The 18,793-nt window shown below is 42.6% G+C and overlaps 1 protein-coding gene across 1 annotated transcript; it reads left to right on the forward strand.

Moving 5' to 3' along the window:
- Window positions 1-1,026: 1,026 nt before the first annotated feature.
- On the forward strand, window positions 1,027-13,293 carry adm2a (adrenomedullin 2a). The gene is made up of 3 exons (XM_040174843.2): window positions 1,027-1,363; window positions 1,685-1,917; window positions 10,058-13,293. Exons 2-3 carry the CDS (start codon window positions 1,823-1,825, stop codon window positions 10,473-10,475), a joined length of 513 nt encoding a protein of 170 aa, XP_040030777.2. The 5' UTR covers window positions 1,027-1,363; window positions 1,685-1,822; the 3' UTR covers window positions 10,476-13,293.
- The last annotated feature ends 5,500 nt before the right edge of the window (window positions 13,294-18,793 follow it).

Genomic DNA, 18,793 nt, shown 5'->3' on the forward strand with positions numbered 1-18,793 from the left:
TCCGAAGAGTCGAACTCGTCCAACTGTCAGCGCCCCGCACACAATTGATTTTGCGTTAGACATTAGAGGATCAGGTGTATCACTATTCTGTCACCACACCAGTCAATTGAGTGAGAAAGGAAAGAGGGCGCTCACAAACTGTTAAAACCGATCCTCTCTAATGAGATGGAATAAGCTGCATAGGAGTCATGAAAGGGAGAAGGAAAACATGCTCAGACTTGATGACACATGTTCTTTATTTCCGCTGAAACAGGTTTACAAAACACAACTAATGGCAATTGCTTCCTGATTAATTATTTATGTGGATGTACTGTATATGAGCTGCTAAGTCAGCGGTGACAGCAGCTATGAACTGTGCATAAGCATTCAGTTAAGAAAACGAAGTTCAATGATGCTTGAATAGGTGTGACTTATAGAAGAATTCTAGTGATTCTGGGAGGATTCCTGGGTTTTCCTCTATCTATCTCACACACTTGGCTGAGTGCGACGATAAGAGATAGGGAAGGGCTTGGTCGGGAAAATTCTTCAGAATTTCATACAAATTGGGGTTTTGTTCCTAAGACGGCATGTGTGATTTGTGATAGTGTGAAGTACTTTATGTTGAGTATAATTTAGTTGCAGCCACCTTAGCATCCTAATCTATCAGCCACATTTCTGTGGGGACTTCTGTGTTGCTTAATTATGACTTGAAATGAACCTTTAGCGTATTACATGGTACTTGACAGATGTTTATGTATATCTTGCTACAGGCCCTCTAATGTTGCACTGCTTAATAGTTGATTTACGGAGATCTTATGCCACTATAACATTTCTGTCTGCTTAGCACTGTTTTTACGGTACACCCGAGATACACTTTATTCGTTGAATTTGTTATCAGTACCTTTTCTATTTTATTTTGACCTAATTTACATACTATTAGATATTGCGTTCTATTTTAAAATGGAGTCGGTATTATTTATTTTTAATGTTTGTATTCTATTGTTTTTGCTCATTAACATAAACCATATCTTATATTATCGTTTGAACGATTCCACAGCTTTACAATCCGCTTTGCCTTTAAAACGTCTTAATAGAATCTCTAGAACATCTCATGCAAGAAGTAATCCCTTTTGTTCAAATATAGGTAGCCTTACTTTCCACAAAGTGCTGAACTGCGGATGTTTGGAGCGTTGAAGATGATGATGTTACAGCAGCACCTTTGCCCACCGGCACGAGGCAGCGAGCTCCACCCCCTCGGCAGCTATTTAAACCCTGATTGTCACCAGGCGCTCAGCTTCACACTGGAGAACTTGATCTTGACCAGCAGCGTTTGGATTCATTGAGGGGAAACTTTAAGTCATCTGAGCAGTGACTAACAAGAGGGGTAAGGCTCCTGTTTACTTTTTGTCATGACTACGTGTATTCACCAAAGTAAGGGGCTGTTTCAGAGTTATAGCATAATAGAGTTTTCATTTTTGGACATTTTCAAGAGATTTTAAACTCTTCTTCTGGTGGATGCGGGTTTTTTTTCCTTCGGATGGTGTGGTAAAAGAAGCCGTTGCGATGAAAGTGTGATGTGTTTTTTTTACAGAGTGTGTGTTTTGAAAAGCTTCTCAATGAGTGAAGGTTCTAAAATGTAAATGATGCAATGGGTTCCTTTCATTCCTCCTGGCTGTTCATTGAATGCATCGGCTTTCTCCCATAGGTTCATCTACATTATCCCCGGCCCACATTTAAACCTCATCTCAACCCCCCCCCGTGGGACTAACCCGTAGCCCGGTCCCGGTCCGTGTGGTCGTGTCCTGCGTCCCGCAGAGGGCGTCGAGTTAACGCCGGCCCGGAGATGCCGTCCCTTCTCCCGCTCGCTGTGTATTGCATCAGCCTGGTTTCCCTCCAGCAGCCGTTCGCTGTGGCGGCAAAGGACGCTCCCGACAACAGGTGAGACACCCGGTTCCTTAAGGGGGTCGGGAGGGCTACTACTTATTAAGGCCATCTGCCTGAAGCATTAGTGGGCACTTTCTATCCACATTGACCTGTTTGTGTTAGTGAGCTATATTGGCAGTATTCACTTTTGATGAGTTGAAATACGTCAGTTACCTACGAAACTGTTTTATAAAACAACAAAACTATTTTAGTCTACCCTACTCTTTTACCATGGCGTTGTTCAAATGTTCAGTATCTTCAGGTTATCTTATGTTCATTCAGTTAACCGGGCTACTGAAAGGCAGAATTTGGCTTGTGGCCCACAGTAATAAATCAATCGGGCTCAGTGGGTGTTAAAAGTGAAAGTGCCGTGCTGCATAGAAGATATTGTGGAGTGCAAGGTCAAAGGCTCTCGTGATATAATAAAACACGTTCAGTCTCCTCGAGATAAGACTGCCGGAGAGCAGGTCAGCTGTGGAATGGGTGACAATGCAGTATTTAAAATATTTAGAAGAATGATATATATATGTTTATAGCCTTGTAGTAGACCTGGCCACCCCTCTCCATATTGGAAAAGTACAAAGTAGGCTAAAGTTTAAAGTAACTGGCTCATGAGGTCATGCAGGTTAGAATTTGAGATGAAATTGCCTCTTGAATCCTACGTTGAACTGGTACGGGGAATATGTCACGTCCGGTGCAGTCAATCTCTATTAACAGATCTTTTTTTCCTAAACATTTGAATGATGATATCTCCACCTCACCTCCACCTTCTAATCCTCAACGAGTAACTGTTTGTAGAGGTTTTGTTCGGTTTAATCTCCCTGTGAATCTCTAAGAAAAACTGGTAATTCTAAGGTGGGAAAACCAGTTAGCCGGCAGCCAGGGCAAGAAATACCAGCATGGACCTCTGTAAAAGGATATTGTTGTCTGAGTGGCACCTGTACTTTTCCACGCCTTAAGTGTCAGGCTGACACACACTCTGCCGGTGTGAATGTGCGGCGGAGACCTGCCAGCGAGGCAGTCCGCCTGCTGAGGAGCAGTGAGGAACCGAGATGAGTTGGTGTGTCAATGCCCCCTTCTGGTGGATTCTGAATCCACATCTGCTGGTTCAAAGTGAGTGAGTGTGTGTGTGTGCGTGAGTGTGTGTTTAATAATGTTGGTCAGTAAGAAAATATATTCCAAATACGTATCTGTTATTCTAAATCATACACATTTATCTTCTGTGGATCCCTCATCCACAAGGTCTGCAAACATCTGGGCTTCTACGTCAACGTAAATGAAAAGCAAGGATTTTAAGTACAACAGTTAACAACTAATACTGATAAGATAACAGCGTAAGTAGATCTGAGTGTTGTATTCCTCTTGCACGTGTGTGTGCGTGTCTTTAAGTTGCTCATCAAAAAAAAGTACAGCGTGGCTCTTGTATCTTGCCCTGCTGTCTTGGCCCCATCACTCCCTCTGCTTGAAACTGTCATCATCAGCCTGGTTCGATGCGGCGGTTTCAAATACCTCAATCTGAAAGGACGTGATGCAGCAGTTGAGTGGGACTTATAAGTTTCATTTGACTGTCGAGTATGGGGCTGCGACGCTTTGATGACTCATCGCTCACTGCTCTTTATAGCCTTTTACTGTTTTTGTCTTAATGTAACTGAATACATTTGGATTATTACCACTTGGCTTACATCTACAAAATAATTAGCAGGTGAATTGACAATGAAGATGTTGGTTAATTGCAATCCTACACCAGAACATGCAGTAATTAATCCATTCCAATTTGCCTGCGGAACCAACATTGCCATTGTCTCAATGTTGTGTATTTATTCCGTCTACCAATGTTTCTTTTACATTTAATCTTTATTTGACTATTCTGGCTACTTTTTATCTTCTTGTCACTGCTCATTCAGGGGAGGTTGAAGATAAGTTCTAGTGTCTTCCTATTACTTGGACCAATGAGAAGAAATGACTTATACAGCGACAAGAAACCAATCCCCCACTGGCTGCTCCATGGTGCACCCATCCAAGTCAAAAGCACCTATGGTAGCTGGCAAATACTTCAATCGCCTCCCTTAGGTACATAAATCATTAAAAAATTCCATGAGAGAAACCGCATCCCTTCCAAATACGTGGGTGAACGCTGGTTTCTGTGTTGGTTAGTGAACCCCTGTGGTTGGGTCATGCAATTTTTTATAGGGACCCCGAGTGATCCCGGTCTCTACAAACATCTCCCTCCTCCGTCACTTCTGCCTGACAGGCCTCAACATTTCCCACCTTGCACATCTCCCATAAATGTCCTGTCTGGCTTTTATTAGGACAGTATATTCTCCCTCTTCTCTTGACCACAGAGCACATCCTGTTCTGTTACTATCACATGCTGACAGCATGATTACAACATGACTACAAATATTTCTCTTTCTCGTCGGACGGTGATACCATGCGCGAGCTCAGATGTCTGTCATTCCTTCCCAGTTCATGTTTGTGTCTGCGTTCCAGGCGGCTTCAGCGGCGAAGGGGCTTTACACTGCAGATTCCAGAAGTGGAAAGCAGATCTTTATTCCAAGACGAAGGACATACAAAGCTAATTTGTTCTGTTTCCGTTCCGTCCGGACCGGGCAATGCTATGATAAATATGTCTGTGTGTACAGTATGTGTTGATGCTCAAGTTTCGTCAAGGCCAAAAACAGACATGTTTTCCTCCACAAACGATTTGCTGAATCATTAACCCATTCTTTTAAATGGGGATTTGAGAGGCCTGGGGTCCAACGCAGAAACTCTCTACTAAATATTTACCTGAGAAACAGACTGAATGTGCCTCTCGCAGGGGGGCTTCCTTCTTTTGTTGATGTTTGTTGAATCCCTCTGCATGAGCAGTTAGCTTGGGGTCGAACCTCTTTATACAGTGTTTTCCCAAGGTTTACAACTTCAGGGGAGGGGTAGAAGTCGGGCAAATGGTTCGGCCGACCGGGAGGGGGTGGGGCTGCTCTCTGCCCCGCTGCTGCGAGCGCCCCACGGACATATTGGTGACATAACCGTGTCAGTGTGGAACTGCGTGGAGAAATAAAGCATATTTCTGTTATAATAGTAGGGGAAACACTGGTATATTACTATATATTCTGACATGTTTAAGTTTTATCAAGAATCAGCATGAACATTACTCTCTTTTTATTGTGTATACATTCTCGGAATGATTGAAACCAGGATGGCCTCTGCTCTAAATCAGCTCATGAGAGGCCTCTTTTTGTATGTCTTGTAAACAGGAATTTTGGCTTGGACTACCTATATATATGTACGGTGTAAACAGTTGCATGGCTCCATGGGGGTCAATCTCAGGCTGCAGTTGCAGGGGGTGAAAGCTGCAACCAAGCAGGCCCAGAATTCCATTGTGGATTAATGGCTAAGACCTAAATTCCACCCTCCAACATCCTTAAAAAACAGGTTTCCGCTTCACACAGAAATCCACACCGCTGTGGAGGCATGAATGTATGTGAATGTAAAACAATACATAAGAGGAGGGGCTTATAGTAGTTATTATCCGCTTGAATCCCAATGATTTGGTTTCAGAGGAGACTCATAGTTTTCACCGTGTCGTTTACTTGCTGCATGCTCCGTATCCAGCTAGCATAAAATAAATCCCATAAGGTTCAGGAGATTATAAAAGCAAGTACTCACACACAAGTAGAAACTTTGTTTCCTGTGAAATGAATCACCTCTCCTTTATTATTGTCCTGCTTAAGGCTAATAACATTCTCCCCACTTTAACTTTGGGGAGATTAGCAATGAATGTGCTAAATTCTCTGCTGTACTTTGGGAGCGTCGGCCTTTGAGCAGCATGGTGCTGGCATTGGGGTTGAGGAGGGCTTTTCCTCGGCTTGGTTTTTGTTAGGGTTGGAGTAATGGTTAAGGAGCCAGTCTCCCTGGTCTGACGGTCAAATGGCTCCATCAACAACTTTTCAATGTTTAAATTATGAGGGCCAGACGTTAATCTGGCGTTCATGCCTACTGCACACACTGGTCGGCTATCGAGTGTGTTTGTTTGGACACTCGTGAAACCTCCAACAAAAGTAAAACAACTATTCGTACCCAACAATAACGGCAAGGGGTCAGGAGCAAGGGCAGGGAGACTTACGTCCAGGTTACAGTTCAGGTTTTTTTTCCATCAGCCAGGTTCCGGTTAGAGTTAGGGGGGTTTTACCCTGCGCAATGTTAGGGTGGAAGCCCGGGTTAGTGGTGGTTTACCCTCTGCCAGGCCGAGGCCGGGGTCAGAGGGAGTGGGCCTTACCCTCTACAGCGAGGGCTCTGGAGCTGAAGCTTGCAATCAACATCAGTCAGCAAGGCTGTAAGGTTAATGAAAAAGAAAAACCCAGCAGGCAAGGCAGCACAAAGGGGATTGGCCAAAGAAATAATCTTCAGTCAATAGGAATTTCCGTTTTAAGACCTTAAACTTAGACCATGCAAGGCTGAGAAATTAAGTCAAATTAGCTTGCCAATCATGTAGATCCATTACGGCGGTTATGGGAGGAGGCCCTTAATAGCTAAATTGGCCTGTCTTGTGAGATAAAATGTGACGTAGTTATCTAAGATTCCTTGATGCTACCTCAATGTAACTGGAGCTTGGCTTTGCGCTTCATTACACATAAACATAACACACATACTTATTAACATAAATCAGGGTAATTAAAGTTTGCCTGTAGAGAAAAACTACTGATGCAATACTTGGTTTAATTCAACATATATATACTAATATATTAACCTTCAAAGAAAGACCCCCAGAGACCAACCACTTAGGAAACACAAACACATATAAAGAGCAAAAGGATCTTACTCTTCCAGGAAGTATTCTTAAGTATTCTTAATTTTAATTGTTGTGGCAGCACAGTCATGGGGTTCGTGTGGCCATCTGCCAGCCATTACAGATGCGCTTACAAGTCAACTTGTTTTTGGCAAATTGGACTTGATTAAGCGGGTAAAATCCAATCTTACCTGAGGGTTAAAGGGTTTAGATTGTTAGGGAGACCCAGCATCATCTCTAGTCATGAGAGATGGGGATGTGGCCATGACCCAAACGTGTATTAGTGCCTAATCATTAGTTTAAGATATTCAGAAAGTCAATGAGCTAAGTGCACTACCTTTACCGGGTTGATGCATCAGTGCCACGGGGACAGCTTTGCTTTACAATCTGTTGTCCACCATAGACTGGATAGGAGAAGTGGACATAGTCCCCTTGGCGTCCACATACTAATACTCATTTGTAATACTGATACTAATGATACTAATCACTTTTCAGCCATGGCCATTTTATGTGTCACAATAGGAAGTGACATAAGCAGCCAAAATAGTACAATTAACCTGATGGCCTTTAGAAATAACGCAAGCTTAAGTTACCTCCCTGCTGCCTTCCCTTTTCATACTAAGTGGGAGCTGCCCCGTTCTCTACAGGTTCAATTCCTAACCTCCACTGCATCAACAAGACTGGATTACCAACCAGACAAAGTGGGCAACTGCCACAGAGTTTAGAACCTCTGGGGCCCGAGGGGTTCCAGGTGCGTTGTGTGGTAATATATATCATTCCAATTGTGATTGTTATTATTGTATGCACCACTAAAGCAACATTTAACTGAAAAGAAATGGGCCAGTCCCTATAAGTAAAAAACACATCCTTACCAACTGGGGGGGTGTAGATCCATATCGGCCGCTTTAGGTAAACTTATAAAGATAGGAGTTGATATAACTCTTTTAACTTTTGACCTCTGGTATCTAAAATACATAAAAGAAGGATAGAGTTCTTTCTTGTAGTAAGTAGACTCAGAACAGGGTATTTGCTGCAAGGCCACCACAGCTGCCCTGCAAATAGCTTTCACGGGAAGTCAAACGCAACACCCCCTCTGCAGGCCAGGTGGGTGTGACTTGATGATGTGGCACCCTGGCACAGCAAGCCTGTCCTAGAAGCAGTGCTTGCCTCCATCTGTGGAATGAACTATTCATTTGGCCACTGCTGCTGTAGCACGACAGGTCGCCTCCAGACTACCAGACCTGCCAGCAGCTGAATAGGCTGAATAAACCACCAGCTTCACATTTCCCAAACCAAAGATCCCAAACCAACCACATCATTACTTGCTGCTCTGCTCGCATTTCTCATATTTAAACCGCTCACCCTCAGTGTTCAATGTTCATGGTGAAATAAGAAGTCACCATTTTTTCATTTTTAGAAAAACCATGGCTTCTGCCTCTCCAAAAATAGAAATAATAGTGCCGGACCTGACAGAGTGGAAATTGTTTTCCTTTCACTCAAAAAAAACAATGACCACCGCTTTCACATTTCCATCCTATTCATCTACTGGTATAACAGCACTTTCCTTTCTACATGGCCTAACTTTCAGCAGAGGTGGCGGGTTAATATTCAGGGGCTTGAGTCACGCTGTGCTCTACAAACACAGCGTGGACAGTTTAGCGAAGAGCTGCGGGGTCAAGTTGTGATAAGCTTCTGTCTTTGTCAAACAATGAACAGATGGCCAGTTGGTGGGCTGTTTCTGTTAAATGACCCGTACTCACTGGTCCACCGCGCTGCAAAACCTCTTTTTGGTTCAGGGTCTGTCCACCAAATCTATATTAAAAAAAAGGTTAAATGAGAGTTTGGGGTTTTATTCGTCCAGTTTTTCCAAGTTTTGTGAGAAGTCTTTGATATTTATGTCCCTAAAGCAAGGCGGTGGAGGACACAATGAATTTTTGTGCTCAAGCACTGAGCAATACTGTTTGAACAATTCATGAGTGCGATATCTTATTTTCTGGGGACAACATTTGAAGCTTCTCCTCTGGAGCCCATCACAATGACAGGCCAGACCAAATCTCCCATAGTTATTGTTTGCTGAAACCCAGCTGAACCTTATAATGCAACAAGGTGCCGGTTTTGATTCTATAATAAAATAAGCAAACCGTACACAGAAAACAAAGTCATTGACATTGTACAGTAAGAGATGAGCATGTTGTCCACGTGGATGACGGTGCAGAAAGACATGCTGTGTTCAGATTGCAGACAGAAACAATTTGTTTATCAAAGCGGCTGAGTACGGCTAATGAGTAGGTCATTTCTGCAGAATTAGCTGTGCCCTTATGGCCATTCCGTCATCATGTTCTACCCATAACAGCATAAATGATTGACACACAGATGTTCATTTGTATTTTTATGAACCACATTAGCTACAAATGTTTGACATTTGAGCACGCAGCCACAGTACACAGCCGCTAGCATGGCAGTCGACATGAGGAGTTAACCCTTTCCTCTGCCCTGCCCCTCTAAAGGCTGCCGCATGCTTCTGCGTCTTTACGCACCGCACTCGTTTCAATACATGGTTCTAAAAGTCTTGCGTGTGTTGCAGAGCAATTCACCTCCAGAACAACACGCGGGAGTAACGTGTTTTTGTTGAAGACGACCTAGAGAGTCACGTCTATTTATTTGTTTGTTCATTTATTTATCATAGACTTTATTGCCCCGTGCATCGCCACTGCTGCTTTTCATCGCGCACACATTTGTCCCGTATTTTCCTCCACAACTTTGTGCGCCTCTCGACCGGCAAACCGGCGTTTGTGGCGATCTCCCTCCGTGAATCCAACCTGCGTTTACAACCCGCCAATGACGGCTTGTATAAGCGGTCATATTTACGCATTTCTTCCGTCAAAAGTCCTTCAATCTGATCCGTTCTTTCGTAAACATTCTTCATTTTATTAATAGCGGTATTGTGCTATGAAAACGGAAATGTGAGACTCCGTAAAGGATGTAGTTAGCAGACCAAGCCTAGAAAAATGGGTCGACGCACGCAAGCACGCAAGGAGGTGTGAAAAGGCACGCAAGGGACTCATTCATTGACTTCTGTCTGGATCATAAGGCAATGTGGTGATGTTTACTTAGATCAGTATGCTTTGGTTCTAGATTTTTCTTTTTCCATTGTTTTTTTTTCTCTGACATTAGATAACATTTTTTCAAGGGGTGCAGTGTGTGCTCCATGGTTGCCCTAACAGCTTGGCAGAGTTGCAGCTGGAGGCTGGGCTCAGCAAAAGATCAATTAGGCCTCATTCGACCAGGCCGCAGAACCTCGCCTATGTTGAAACATATTATTACATAGCTCCAGGACACATTTTCACTGTATTTCTGTCTTCTCCTCAGGCTGGACCTCCTCAACAAGCTCATCAACCAGAGAGAGGATAAGGCCTCGGTGTCAGGAAGCCAGGCTCACATTGCCGTGCCCTCTTTGGCACCCAGACATCCCCCAAAATGGCTCGCCGGTTTTCTGAGACAACAACCAGCTTCAGGAGTGAGAGCAGCCTCACCAATGCTAGCGTGGGCGCGTCCGGTTTGGACTTCACAAATCGAGCTGAGGGGGCCAAGAGTTCGTCGCCATGCCCATTCTGGATTGCGTAAGGGTCACCACTATCCCCAGCATGCCCAGCTGATGAGAGTGGGTTGCGTCCTTGGAACCTGCCAAGTGCAGAACCTCAGCCATCGGCTCTATCAGCTCGTTGGCCAGAACGGCAGAGAGGACTCATCCCCCATCAACCCTAGGAGCCCCCATAGTTATGGATGACACTGTTGATACCCCAATATAGCCACAGCAAGTCTATCTATGTCTCTATTTATTTATCTCTTAACATATTTTTGGTATTTGTTTTATTGGTTAGATTTAGTCCATAACCTTTATTTATCCCATAAAAGTCTGTTGTGCTCAAACTTCTTTCTGCTGATTGATGCTAATTCAACGGAATCACTGAAACCCCCTTTATGAGTTCGCCAACCACCCTGAGAACCTCTGCCTTTTTAAGAAGATTCAAATCTCGTTAAAGTATTTTTGGTTCTCACTTCTGAACACTGAAAATAAGGCCTCACTTTGACGTCTTAATCCTATTAATATTAGAATGAAGGCTTGTCCTTAACACCGTTCAGTAACCTGGTCCTGTCCGCCAACTGACCTTTCTGGCAGTTCTTATTCCGCTGCTTATTGATCAAACTTTTAAGCCTCTAATCTAGATTTCAACCTGCACTCAAAACCATTGCCTTGCCAGAGACCTCTCGAATGACCCAAAGAACCCTTTTACCTTTCCAGTTTTTTGCCCTCTCTTTTCATTAACATTGGAATTCCGAGGTCATTTCCCAATGGCATATTTAGTACAAATAAGACAATGTTGACAACCCTAGAATATTGGGTTGAACGTGGCACTTTACAGGAGCAGGGTTGTTTTTTTTCGGGACCACAGTTTACAGTCCAAACAAGCTCTGCTCTTGGGTAAAACCCCAGTGGAAGAGCATTCAATGTCCCAAAGGATCCGTTTTAGTGTTGCATTTTAGGAGCCAGTTGGTCAGCACAGTAGGTGGCAATATGAGCCTTGGAGCCGCCGCTGCTGACATTTTCCCTGCGAGAGGTCGAGCCTTTTCACGTGATTCATAAGATCCCCTTGTAAGTTACGACTTTGGGTTGACACCTGTTTAATGAAACTGATCTAATCACTTTAGGCATACATACCGACTCAATGAGGGGAGATGGCGGGGGGATGGGCCGGGTTTCCCATAGTCTACAAACTCAATGCATAAATATAAAGAGCAAGGCATGTGGCATCCACACATGTGCACACACATTGCCATTTAAAGTTAAGTTGTCCAAAAAAATAGCATCATATTTAGGGTGATTTTCGAGGGTAACATGGATTCCCTTCCTCTTTGCTGCTGATTATTTTGTTATAACATTTTCTAGTGCTTTCACAAAATCTCATTCACCTCCATTTGTATTGGGGAGGAGATAGAGGTCTCTAAAAATACAGACAACAATAATGTTGCAGAAGAGTAGAGAAATACATATGTAATCTCTTTCCACATTTCCTCCAGGCAGTACTCGACAAGACAGATTACCTGTTGCTGTTCACATGTAGTGTGTTCAACGAGTTAAAAACAAACTCCTGAGACGACTGTTACACTGCGGATACCTTATGGGACACCACAGGGACCAAAATCCCCAAGTGCCCAATTACAAACATGTACACAAAATGGCAAAACGCAGGGAAAAATACACACCCTGACATTCCCTCCTCTCTATATTTGCCTCGGCTCTGAAATCTGGGACTGAGAATAACTGAGCTCAAGCTCTACTCCTCAGCATGCTTACATTTTACGCAACCTTTGTCTAAAGGCCACATTTTTGGGTGAGGAATGTAATTATACGACATATTATTTTCATACTTTTAAAAAAATATGTGGTGTTTTGTGGTAAGACAGTCATTTAGATGGCCACATCTGGTGCTTTGCATGAAAGTTGGCAATTCCTTAAGCGCATTAGTTATATACTCACCAAATACCTGGCAATACTTGACAAACTGAACGACTTTACATATCACCTACATCATATAATATTGTGTCCTTTTTTTATCGTAATCTGTGTCTTTTGATTTTACTCGAGTGTCTTTCTTTTGTCGGCTCTCTTCTCACCTCGTGGAGGTCACAGGGTGATAATCAGTGGTTCCTTGGTCTTAAATCTAATCTGTTCAAAGGCTTGCTGAGGTCAAACATGCAATTCTCTCTGTTATAACAGAGAAAATAAATGTCTTGTGACGGATCGTTAAAGCGCTTTTCAAATCTGTCCGTTTTTTTAATAGTGTTCTATTTCATACACACTCTACGTGTGTGTGCGAATGTGTTGAGCTGCTGTACGTTGCCTATCAGCCACTAATCTCCTGCTTTTGATCTGTGCTCTGCACCATTGTGTTCCTGTGTTTTTTTATTTTCTACGCAGTGTAAGTTTGTGACGTCACTAGTTGCGTCATACCTTGTTGTGTGCACTTTGTGCAACTGTGCACAACCACAAATACCTCCCTATAGAAACACCGTTTTCCCTTTTGAATGTCTCTCTGTTGCAAAGAGGAATGAGTGTAGAATGTCTCTGTTAGTTTTGTAAGATACTGTTGAACTAGGTCAATCTTGGTAGCTTTCTCTCGGCTGATTTTTTCCTCGAGGGTCACAGGAAAGCACTTTAATGCATTTTCCCTGAAACTCCCCTCATTGTGATGCATTTTTGAAAGTTGTACAAGGTTGCTCTTGTAAATGTTGCATTTGCGATATTCTGCTAATGTGTTTCAAAGATATCAGTGCACTCGTGTGGCATCAGGATGACAGTGAACGTCATGTGCACCTGTTAATAAACATTTATATATATATATAAATATTCAGTCAAACTATTTAAATAAAGTTATGTATTTAAGTTATCTTGTATGTTAATATCTGTATGTCACCAAAGACTTTTCCCCTTTTCCACTGCTCCTTAGACATGACCGTATGGTAGGAAACAAAGTATCAACTGTAGTGAAATGTTACTGTTTGTCAATATTCTTTACTCTGTAAAATAAAGAACTCTGCTGTAATGGGATGGAGGATGGAGTATGATTCCTAGAAGATATACATGATATAATCCCATGAGTCTTTGGAAAGACTTTTAAATGCACCAAAAGGTTCCAAATACTAAAATAAATAAGCCACATGTGATTCAGCATATCTCTCATTGACTCCATGTCGCTGTGTCCTTGACCAACCTGTTCTTAGACAATAACCCCTAATAAGTCAATCATTACAAGTCACTGCATGACACAACTAACGAATGCAATGGGAGCGTGGGGGGGACAATGTGAATGAAACGTTGGGAAACACATGATCAGGCCATCAGCAGACACGTTGGCAGTAAAGGTCGTGTGAGTGGACGAAGTTAATGAGTGACGGGAGGTTTGGCCAGCAGCTGGCAGGCCATTGGTTCATTTCACATGAGGTAAGGAAGAGGAGAGGGAGGTTCATATTCAATAACTCGTGTATTTCCACTGTATTTCATTGATGTAATTTATTTATTTTATTATTTATATTTGTCCTGTTTTTGTCACTGAATACACCACCCGCGTATACCATCCACAGGATGAAACCAGTACACTGGTATTTTCCTTTAAAAGTCGACCTGATGGACAGAGCATCTTCCCTGTAATTTGGCATGGAGTCCCCGGGGTCTGACTTTGTACTGTGAGATTGCGTTGTAGAAAAAAGGTCCAAAGGTTTAGCGGAATTTTTAAATTACTCATGATTTACGGTTTACTATTACTCATTCACAAAGGTATTGTATTACTTTACTAATAACTCAAGCCAAAGTAATAGTGACGTGAAACACTTCTTCACTTGAATGAGTAAGCACAGCTCTGTCAAAGTTGCCTTTGATGTCAAGGCCTCTACAACCACACGGCATGTTCTCTATGCGGAAAAAGAAAATGAGACATTGCGGTTCAACAAGCAAACAAGCTACATTTTGGAAGTGCAAGGTTGAGGTCTATCCTCCATCATCCTCTCCAACCCACACATCCACCACCAGAAAGCATAAGTGAAAAATCATTCACATCTAGTCCAAAATGTGAAGGGTTCTTGCTTGGCCATTCTACACAACTGCGCCAAGTTGCATGAAAATCAGCTGTTTCATTTTTTTGTAATCCGGCTCAAAGAATAAAGAAAAGTAATGATATGCACAGTTCATTTTTTCAGCATCAAGCATTAGACGGCCACAATTAGAAACCCAAAACTCTAAGTTGAATAAAAAAAACAAGGGTATGGAAGTTCTATGTATAGGGCGCCTTTGAGATCCTATAGATAGATGGTCTTATCTGGTTTTAGAAACTACAAATACCTATTCCTTCTCTGTTCTTTTTCTGTTCTCACTTTTCTTTTCTTTTTTGTTTTATCACTCTACAAATAACAAATACCAATAGTCAAACAGGACAAACTTTGTTGTACCGTCCCACCTGTGGCTAATGTACGTCAGCCAGCAGAAACTGTCAGATACCAGTGAACAACCTCTCCTTCCATCTACTGTTTAGGCTTTGGATTAACTCACGGGGTCGACGTGGCACACGGTTAAAGAGGGTGCGCTCGGAACCGCAAGGTTGGCAGTTCGAGCCCTGGTTGCTTCATGTCCCATGCTGAAGTGTCCCTGAGCAAGACACCTAACTCCATTTTTCCCCCCCGGCAAAAAATATTTTAAAAAGCCATGGGTTAAAAATGCAATATAAGTGGCTTTGGATAAAAGCGTCAGCTAAATGACCTGTAATGTAATAACTCTCCTCAAGTCACATTTCTAGGCCAGAAAAACATACTCTAAATGGTAAAAAAAAAAAAGAAGCTGATAAATCATCTTGGGGTCAAGAGCACATGTGTCCACACTTACTGCCAACTGAAGTGTTCCTTTTCAGGCTAAGTGACTAGAAATAGGTGACTTATTGCTGCAATTTCTGGCCCAGTGGAAACTCACAGATGTGGTTCATGGAACAACATTTCACACATAACGGATGTGCACAGACCTTTGGAGCAGCACAATGTTCCATAGCATCCGCTGCAATGCAACCCTGCTCTGCAAATCGAAGATCCGATGCTAACAACAGTGGAAGATGAGACCCACAGAGAATGAGGTAAGAGCTCTGTGGCTACAAACTGGGAGGTCTTTATCCTTCTGAAAAGCTCCACCAGAGTTTTGCGAAGCTTGGAATCTCACACAACGTCTATCCAGGTACCCATGGGTAAATAAAGTAGCCTAGATGTAGTAAATGCATGTTCATTCATCTGTCCAATATGGTTTTTCTTCAAAGATGGACTCGTTTTGTGAGCATCCCAAGAGCGGAAGGTTGTTGTGTTTGCAGCAACTATAACACTGACTACCAACATAGTGATAGATGCCTGTCTGTCCATATCTGTCATCTGGTGGGGGGAAGCTATCTGCAGAGGGTTGATAAAGGTAATCGAGGTAACGATGAAGCAACAGCCTGCTCTCAAGTCCTAATCGACTAATATCAATTCTTGGTCAGTGCCCCTCAAGTTCTTGGTACTGATGCACAAAGCACCCTATAGCATCTCTATGACACACACAGGAATATTCACCCTAAGCAGATATACTATTAATAGGGATAAATCCTCTAATGTTGGGCTGGAGCTGTGGTGGATTATGGGCCAAACCAACAGAACTCTTTCTCAGGGGACCGGAGTTTGTGTCCTGCGTAAAAAACAAAAGATCAAGATCTTTATTGATGATGTTATATTGTTTGCCACATGCCAAACCAGAGTCACATGACATTGCGACCATAGTAATGTTTTCTAAAATGCAAAACATATGGATTTTTTTGGCCTGATAATAACCACCATGCTACAACCATCACTGATACTACTTAAAAGGCAGCCCGAATTTATGCAGAGAAGGGATGAGATCATGTTTAAAGCAAGAAAACACTCCGTGCAGGTCATCTTTTGTGAAGGACGCTGCGTTACAGCTAATCTCTTCTTCACTTTCTTGGAGTCAATGAGCAGGAAGCGGTTAACACTGCAAGCAGAACTTCCGAGGACAAACCAAATCAACCTGTTCCAAACGGTCACACCTTCCAAACAAAGTCGTGTTCCAAATTAATAGGCCCTCCAACAACTCTCTGATCTGCAATAGCACACAATCAGCTGAACTCAAGGTTCGTTGGGTGGAAAACAACAGTAAAAAACAATAGGTGACAGGAGAGTACAAAAAGCTCCCAACAAGGCTTTGAGAAGACGGATAATTCCCAGCGGCTCCATGATGGTGCTTGGCTCTCAAACCAAATAATGTGAGTCTGTTTATGAATTTGAAATTGGGTCATCAAGGGTATATTTGTCATCTCTTTGCTAAAAAGGCTAATGGGCCAAGGAAAGGACAACCATCTATGCTAATCTTTCAAGAGACGCTATCCATTTATGTGCATTTGGTAGGCCTGACTCAGGTCCTTTATTGCACCTCCAACAAACAGGGAGACACTTACTTTGGACTGTGGACATGTGGTACGGTCAGATGCTCATGTGAAGTTGACATTTTTGGAACGCAGTTGATTGATATATTGAGAATGATTGAAAAGAGGGGAAACTGCCAGCTGCCAGACGAATATAAGGAAGACAGGAGGGGCTGCTGTAGCTCAGATATGTAACTATGGGGACATCGAAAAGTGAGGAATTTGGTTGTTGGTTTTGAATAATCTACCCTGAAACCCGACAACTCTTGTTCCAAAAAATTAAATTAATTTTCACATGGAGCTAGCAAAATGTCCCAGATATAATTTTAATTATCTGAAACTAAAGGAGTGGTTTATGTAATCGTCCTGCTGATCCATTCAGTATGTTCCAAACGCTAATCGTTCAGTGGCGGCTGGCCAATAGAGGGAAATGATGCACCTCTCCTTGAGCCCAAAAAAAAGAAAAGAAAAGATACTAAATCATAAAAATTGACAATATTTGTCTTTTTCAAATATGGAATGTACCCAGTAACATTTGAAAAATATGATTTCTGCGCATAAATATATGTTCGTCCTGCACGTCCCTGCCTGTCATACCCACATCCTGTCTTCATGAATGATTTAACCATGCTAAGATTGATCTCAAAATTGCCCGTAGAAGGCGGGTCTAAGAAGCACTTGCCCATTGAATAAAAAGATGTGTGACATACATACATACATTAGTTTTGCGCCAACCTTGCACATTCTCCTCAAGGCTGGTATTGACATATATTTTCATATATAGTCAATATATATTGTATTTGTGTTGTGTCGTCTCGTCACTTAAATGGTGATACAATCTGTCCTCTTTCCTTCCTCCAGAATCTGCCTGCATATACAATATATACACTCACCTAAAGGATTATTAGGAACAGCATACTAATACTGTGTTTGACCCCCTTTCACCTTCAGAACTGCCTTAATTATATATGGCATTGATTCAACAAGGTGCTGAAAGCATTCTTTAGAAATGTTGGCCCATATTGATAGGATAGCATCTTTGTGGGATGCACATCCAGGGCATGAAGCTCCCGTTCCACCACATCCCAAAGATGCTCTATTGGGTTGAGATCTGGTGACTTTGGGGGCCATTTTAGTACAGTGAACTCATTGTCATGTTCAAGAAACCAATTTGAAATGATTCGAGCTTTGTCACATGGTACATTATCCAGCTGGAAGTAGCCATCAGAGGATGGGTACATGGAGGCCATAAAGGGATGGACATGGTCAGAAACAATGTTCAGGTAGGCCGTGGCATTTAAACGATGCCCAATTGGCACTAAGTGCCTAAAGTATGCCAAGAACCTCCCCCACACCATTACACCACCACCAGCCTGCAAAGTGGTAACAAGGCATGATGGATCCATGTTCTCATTCTGTTTAAGTTCTGACTCTACCATCTGAATGTCTCAACAGAAATCGAGACTCATCAGACCAGGCAACATTTTTCCAGTCTTCAACTGTCCAATTTTGGTGAGCTCTTGCAAATTGTATCCTCTTTTTCCTATTTGTAGTGGAGTTTAGTGGTACCCGGTGGGGTCTTCTGCTGTTGTAGTCCATCCGCCTCAAGGTTGTGCGTGTTGTGGCTTCACAAATGCTTTGCTGCATACCTCGGTTGTAACGAGTGGTTATTTCAGTCAAAGTTGCTCTTCTATCAGCTTGAATCAGTCGGCCCATTCTCCTCTGACCTCTTGCATCAACAAAGCATTTTCACCCACAGGACTGCCGCATACTGGATGTTTTTCCCTTTTCACACCATTCTTTGTAAACCCTAGAAATGGTTGTGCGTGAAAATCCCAGTAACTACCTACCTACCTGGAACATTTTCCACCAGCCGCCATTGTAATCGTTTCTACACAACATATATGCTGAATACATTACTCAGGGTCGGACTACTAGATTAATAGCAAATCTCGGAACCGGTCAAATCCCTTATTAGACCGGGACAAGAGACAATACCTCCGGGGTATAGTGTAGCCAGCAGACATCGGGTTCAGGACCGGTGTGCTATTTGTCGTTCACAGTCTGATTATCAACTTGAGATACAAGATTGGAGTTG

The sequence above is a fragment of the Gasterosteus aculeatus genome, chromosome 4 (assembly GCF_964276395.1).
Source record: "Gasterosteus aculeatus chromosome 4, fGasAcu3.hap1.1, whole genome shotgun sequence".
NCBI lineage: Eukaryota > Metazoa > Chordata > Actinopteri > Perciformes > Gasterosteidae > Gasterosteus > Gasterosteus aculeatus.

What these genes read in the sequence shown, in the direction of transcription:
- adm2a (XM_040174843.2), top strand. Translation starts at nt 1,823, where the DNA reads ATGCCGTCCCTTCTCCCGCTCGCTGTGTATTGCATCAGCCTGGTTTCC. An exon ending in AAGGACGCTCCCGACAACAG is followed by an intron (nt 1,918 to 10,057) that starts GTGAGACACCCG and finishes TCTTCTCCTCAG; the next exon opens with GCTGGACCTCCTCAACAAGC.